This window comes from Cynocephalus volans, chromosome 1 (genome assembly GCF_027409185.1).
Source record: "Cynocephalus volans isolate mCynVol1 chromosome 1, mCynVol1.pri, whole genome shotgun sequence".
NCBI classification, from domain to species: Eukaryota; Metazoa; Chordata; class Mammalia; order Dermoptera; family Cynocephalidae; genus Cynocephalus; species Cynocephalus volans.
Window position 1 is genome coordinate 208587652 of NC_084460.1, and position 7071 is coordinate 208594722.

Consider the following 7071-nt stretch of genomic DNA (forward strand, 5'->3'; position numbering starts at 1 on the left):
GGATTTAAGTAGCACTGTAATCTAGTTAGAACTAAAACATGTCTGCAGAATACTCCACTCAGCAATAGCACAGCACACATTCTTCTGAAGTGCACATAGACCATTCTCCATAATAGATGATATATTAGGACATAAAAAACGTCTCAAAAAATTTAATAGAATTAAAATTATACAAAATATGCTCTCTCACCAAGAGGAATAGAAATTATTAATCAATAAGAGAAAGACATTAGGGAAATGTGCAATATAAAAATTAACAACAAACTTCTAAATAACTAATGGGTCATTCTTTATAACGGGAATTAGAAAATATTTTCAGATGAATGAAAATAAAGACAAAACATACCAAACTTATGGAATATGATGAAAACAATGCTTAGAAAGAAATTTATACCAGTTAACACCTACATTAAACAGGAGAAAGTTTCAAACCAATAACTTGTCATTTAAGAAAGCAGAGATCAAAGAGAAAATGTAGCCAAAGGCATGTAGAAAGAAGGACATAATAAAGATTAGAGTAGGGAGAAAAGAGAGAATTAAAAATAATAGAGAAAACCAACAAAGCCAAATGTTGGTTTTCACAAACATCAACAAATTTACCAACCTTTAGACTGACCAAAAGAAAAAAAAGAGAGAAAGATTACTAAAGTTAGGAAAAAAAGAGGAGACATTATCACCAATCTTACAGAAATGAAAAAGGACCATAAGGGAATACGATGAACATTTGCATGCCAACAAATTAGATAACCTAGATGAAATGGACAAATTCCTAAAAAGATGCAAACTACTGTAACTGTAACTTAGTGAAGAATAAATATAAAATTTGAATAGACCTAAAACAAAGAGATTAAATTACTAATCAAAAACTTCCCAAAACTAAAAGTCCAGGATCACACAGCTTCATCGGTGAACTCTACCCAACATTTAAAGAAAAATTAACATCAATTTCTAATAACTAAAAGAGGAGAAAGCACAATTCATTTTATAAGGCTAGTGTTACCCTAATACCACAACCAGATAAATACTTCACAAGAAGGAAACAAAAACGAAAGATTCATAGCTCTCATGAATATAAACACAAAAATTCTCCACAAAATAGTAGCAAATGAATCCAGCAATATACAAAAAGGACTATACACCCTGACTAGTTGGGATTTCTCACAGACAGGCAAAATTGGCTCAGCACTATGAAAATCAATATAAAATGTCATATTAATAGAATAAAGGACAAAAATCACACAATCATCTCAACAGAGAAAGTATTTGACAAAATTCAATTCCATTTTATAATAATTATAATAATAATAGTAATAATAATAATAAAAACACTCAACAACCTAGGAATCGGAGAAAATTCCTTCAATCTGATCGTGGGAACTTGTGAAAAACCTATAGCTTGCATCATATTTAATGGTGAAAGACTGGAAGTTCCTAACCTAAGATCAGGAATATGACAAAGATTTCCCCTTTCACCACTTATACTTGACATTATACTGGAGGTTCTAAACAGAAAGACATAAAATGCATCCAGATGGGAAAAGAAGTAAAATCATCTATATTTGCAGATGACATAATCTTGTATATAGAAAAACCTGGGGAATACACACACACACACACACACACACACACACACACACGCACACGCATTGTTTGCTGTGGGTTGAAAATTTCCCCCCAAAAAACTTATGCTGGGAGCCTGATTCCCATTGGGGCAGTGATGAAAATGTTCTAAAATTGCATTTGGTGATGGATACTTAAACTCTGTGAATTTTAAACCTTTCCAACAATGTATTTTGACATAATACACAATGGGCATTGACAAGTAGAATCAAGGAGAGACAGGAAGACTAAAGTGCTTGGGAATGTTTGGAGATTTTTAAACATTCACTGAAGAAGTAACATGAGTGGAAACTAAGTGGAATCTCTGTTTTAGGTTATTGGCTACAATACCAAAAGGTGAACAAAGATTCCTGTTACCATTAAGCTTATATTTTGGACAGGAGGGCTAAAATATAAATAAATCTGTAAATGAATGAATGAATGAGTTAATTAATGAAATTGTACAGTCTATTTGAGGTGAGAAATTATACAGAAAAAAATAAGTAAGTGCAGTACAGTAAGTAGAACAGAGCATGCAGGAAAAGAGGTGGGGTAAGCTGTAGTAATATATACTATGATCAGAATAGGCCTTGTTAACAAATTGGAGTTGTATGGAGGGTCCTCAAAAGACTAAAAATAGAGCTGTCATTTGATACAGCAAACCCACTACTGGGTATATATCCAAAGGAAACGACCCGAATAAATGGAAAGGCTTTCCTGTACTTGAATTCAGTATGTTGAAGAGCTACCTGCACTCCCATGTTTATTGCAGCACTATTTACAATAGCCAAACATGGAATCAACCTATGCGTCCTTCAACAGATGGATAAAGAAAATGTGGTATATATACAAGACTGAATTACTCTTCAGTCTTAAAAATGGAGGAAATTCGTCATTTTTAACAATATAAATGAAACTGGAAGACATTATGCTAAGTGTAATAAGGCATAGAAAGAGAAATATTGCATGATATCCCTTATACGTGGAATCTTAAAAGTCTCACTCATAGAAGTACAGTCATGCATTGCTTAACCGCAGAGACATACTCTGAGAAATGCATCATTAGGCAATCTCGTCATTGTGTGAACATCATAGAGTGTACTTCCACAAACTTAGATAGCCTACTATGCACCTGGTTTGTATGGTATAGACATTATAATCATATGGGACCACTGTCATATATGTGGTTCATTGCTGACTGAAACATTGTTACTTGGCACACAACTGTAGAGAGTAGAATGGTGGTTACCAGGAGCTGGAGAGGGGTGAGGTTTGGGGGGATCGAGGAAATGCTGGTCAAACGATACAAAATTTCAATTAAATAGGATGAATAAGTGCAAAAGATCTACTGTACAACATGATGACTACAGTTAATAACAATGTATACTTGTACATTTCTAGGAGAGTAGATTTTAAGTGCTCCCACCACAAATAAGTGATAAGTATGTGAGCTAATGCATATGCTAATTAGCTTGTTTTAGCCATTTCAAAATGCCACGTGTTGTACCTTGTACCATAAATACATAAAATTTTTATTTGTCCATTAAAAATAAATTTAAAAAGAGCTCATGTCTATCAATGAGATGGTTAATAAAAAGTAAAAACTGAAAGAAAAAAAAAGAAGAAGAAAAAGAAATAGAAGTTGAACAATGTATTCATTGTGGTGAGGGAAGAACAATCCTGAAAGTTATCAACAGGAGTAAAACACTAAGGTGCAGTGTGTGGGAGCTGGCTTGTAACTGCTCACAAATCAATTGTTATCAGTGATTTTATGAGCTAGTTGTTATACATGTTCATTTAAAAATATCATATTGCATATACTTAAAATTAAATGAAATATATTAAAGGCAATTATACTATATTTTACTACTATTTATGATCTTGAGGTTATTTACATCTATCCTTTCTATACTGCAACTATTTTTAAATGATGTGCTTCTTCTGTGCATTTCTCCTGAACTCTGGGCTCAAAGATGTCACATCATTTAAAATGTCCAAAGGTAGGAATATTTACATCACATAAATTGGCAAACACTACAAATTGAGGCTTTATTTCTTGTTTTACTGATTGTCTAGATTTAAGAAAGAGATAGGGGCTGGCTAGTTGCTCAGTTGATTACAGTGCAACCTTATGACACAAAGGTCGTGGGTTCGGATCCTCCTACCGGCCAGCTGCCAAAAAAAAAAAAAAAAAAAAAAAGAAGAAGAAGAAAGAAAGAGTAGTAATGCATATTAAACTTAAAACTTAAATGTGAAAGGACATTGTTGGGGGGGAGGAGGGGAGGGAGAAGGGAGGGAGGTTTTGGTGATGGGGAGCAATAATCAGCTACAATGTATATCGACATAATAAAATTAAAAAAAAAAAAAAAAACTTAAATGTGCACTGTATCCAATTCTTTTGGATTTTAGTCAAATTCATACATAGCGTAATCCTTGCTTCTGGCCTTCTCCCAGCGGTTAGTGCTGAGAGTGCGCGCTCTGGCCTTGGAACACACATTTATTATTTAAAAAATATCTAAAAAAATCTTTTAACCCTCCCCCCCCCAAAAAAAAATTTATAAAAAACCACGTCTCCCGGGCGAAGACTTTTATTTATTTATTTTCCTTCTTTTTTTATAAAATAACTCGGTGAAGCAGCCGAGACCGATCCGCCTGCCCACAGCAGCTCCAGGAAGGAACCCAGAGACCGAGGCCGTCGGCTGCCCGGACCGACACCGCCACCCTCGCTCCCAGGCGGAAGCCCGCAACCAGTGGCAGCGGTCGACGGCGTTCTGCGGCCGTTGAGTAGTGTTCGATTGCGGGCGCTTTTTGTCCCTTTGCGCTTGCCCCCGGCTCCGGCCTCCCGTCCCTAGCACTCGCTCCCCTCCTCTCACCGGAAGGTCGCGCGGCCTGTGGCCCTGCGGGCAGCTGTGCGGAGATGAACCCCAGCGCCCACAGCTACCCCATGGCCTCGCTCTACGTGGGGGACCTACACCCCGACGTGACCGAGGCGATGCTCCACGAGAAGTTCAGCCAGGCCGGGCCCATCGTCTCCATCCGGGTCTGCAGGGACGTGATCACCCGGCGCTCCCTGGGATACGCGTACGTGAACTTCCAGCGGCCAGCGGACGCCGAGCGTGTTTTGCGCACCATGAACTTTGATGTCATAAAGGGCAAGCCAGTTCGCATCATGTGGTCTCAGCGCGATCCGTCACTTCACAAAAGTGGAGTGGTTTGTGATGAAAATGGTTCCAAAGGCTACGGATTTGTACATTTTGAGACACAGGAGGTAGCTGAAAGAGCTATTGAAAAAATGAATGGGATGCTTCTAAATGATCGCAAAGTATTTGTTGGGCGATTTAACTCTCCTAAAGGACGAGAAGCTGAACTTGGAGCGAGGGTAAAAGAGTTCACCAATGTTTACATCAAGAATTTTGGATCAGACGTGGATGATGAGGGCCTTAAGGATCTCTTTGGCAAGTTTGGACCTGCCGTAAGTGTGAAAGTAATGACTGATGAAAGTGGAAAATCCAAAGGATTTGGATTTGTAAGCTTTGAAAGGCATGAAGATGCACAGAAAGCGATGGATGAGATGAATGGAAAGGAGCTCAGTGGAAAACAAATTTACGTTGGTCCAGCTCAGAAAAAAGTGGAACGGCAGACGGAACTTAAGCGCAAATTTGAACAGATGAAGCAAGATAGGATCACCAGATACCAGGGTGTTAATCTTTATGTGAAAAATCTTGATGATGATATTGATGATGAACGTCTCCGGAAAGAGTTCTCTCCACTTGGTACAATCACTAGTGCAAAGGTTATGATGGAGGGTGGTCGCAGCAAAGGGTTTGGTTTTGTGTGTTTCTCCTCCCCAGAAGAAGCCACTAAAGCAGTTACAGAAATGAATGGTAGAATTGTGGCCACCAAGCCGTTGTATGTAGCTTTAGCTCAGCGCAAAGAAGAGCGCCAGGCTCACCTCACTAACCAGTATATGCAGAGAATGGCAACTGTACGAGCTATGCCCAACCCTCTGATCAACTGCTGCCAGCCAGCGCTGCCTTCAGGTTACTTCATGGCAGCTATCCCACAGACTCAGAACCGTGCTGCCTACTATCCTCCTAGCCAAACCGCTCGACTAAGACCAAGTCCTCACTCGACTGCTCAGGGTGCCAGACCTCATCCATTCCAAAATATGCCTGGTGCTATCCGCGCAGCCTCTCCTAGACCACAGGTTAGTACTGTGAGACCAGCTTCTTCACAGGTTCCACGAGTCGTGTCAACACAGCATGTTGCTAACACATCAAAACAGACAATGGGTCCACGTCCTGCAGCTGTTGCTGCTGCAGCTACTCCTGCTGTCCACACCGTTCCACAGTACAAACAGGCCTCAGGAGTTTGCAATCCACAACAACACCTTAATGCACAGCCACAAGTTACCATGCAACAGCCTGCTGTTCATGTACAAGGTCAGGAACCTTTGACTGCTTCCATGTGGTCCTCTGCCCCTCCTCAAGAGCAAAAGCAAATGTTGGGTGAACGGCTCTTTCCTCTTATTCAAGCCATGCACCCTACTCATGCTGGTAAAATCACTGGCGTGTTGTTGCAGATTGATAATTCAGAACTTGTTCATGTGCTTGAGTCTCCAGAATCTCTGCGTTCTAAGGTTGATGAAGCTGTAGCTGTACTACAAGCTAAAGAGGCTGCCCAGAAAGCAATTAACAGTGCCACTGGTGTTCCAACTGTTTACAATTGATCAGGGACCACAAAAAGAAACTCATGCTTCACCTAAGAAAAATATCTAAACATCGAAAAACTTAAATATTATGGAAAAAAAATTGCAAAATATAAAATAAAAAAAGGAAAGGAAACTTTGAACCTCCAGGTCTAGCAACCATAATGCTAGTCCTAGATTATTTATTGATTTAAAAACAAAAAACACACAAAAAAATAGTAAATTATAAAAACAAATTAAAGTTTTATAGACTCTAGGAAAAAGAATTTTCAGCAAAGTACAAAATTTTAAAGCATTCATTTCTTTAATTTTGTAATTCTTTACTGTGGAATAGCTCAGAATCTCAGTTCTGTTTCAAGTAACAGGATTGATAACTGAGCAAGGAAACGTAATTTGGATTATAAAATTCTTGCTTTAATAAAAATTCCTTAAACAGAGAAAAAAAAAATCCTTGCTTCTCAGTTGATTTTTCTAGGAAATTGCTGTGGTTTCCTTTTCACTTATATATGTGAGTCTCAGTTGGCTAAGAAAATTCTCCCATGCACTGAAGGAAGACAAGAAAGCCTCTGTGTATAAAATGCAGGCTTAACGTTAGGGTGCGAGGGTAGAGATCTGACTCTAACGTGTGTAATGCACATGCCAGAAAGGGTAGAGTGCCAGTACTGCTCCTAAGAACCATAATTCCCAAGCAAGTAATTTTATTTTTCTAAAAAGAGCCTAAGAGACATTTCCTAGGAATAAATGCTGCATTACAAGTGTGTGGA

The 7071-nt window shown here is 38.6% G+C and overlaps 1 protein-coding gene across 1 annotated transcript; it reads left to right on the forward strand.

Moving 5' to 3' along the window:
* The first annotated feature begins 4516 nt into the window (after positions 1–4516).
* Positions 4517–6328, forward strand: LOC134369128 (polyadenylate-binding protein 1-like). The gene has a single exon (XM_063085307.1). It carries the CDS (start codon positions 4517–4519, stop codon positions 6326–6328), a length of 1812 nt encoding a protein of 603 aa, XP_062941377.1.
* Positions 6329–7071: the final 743 nt, after the last annotated feature.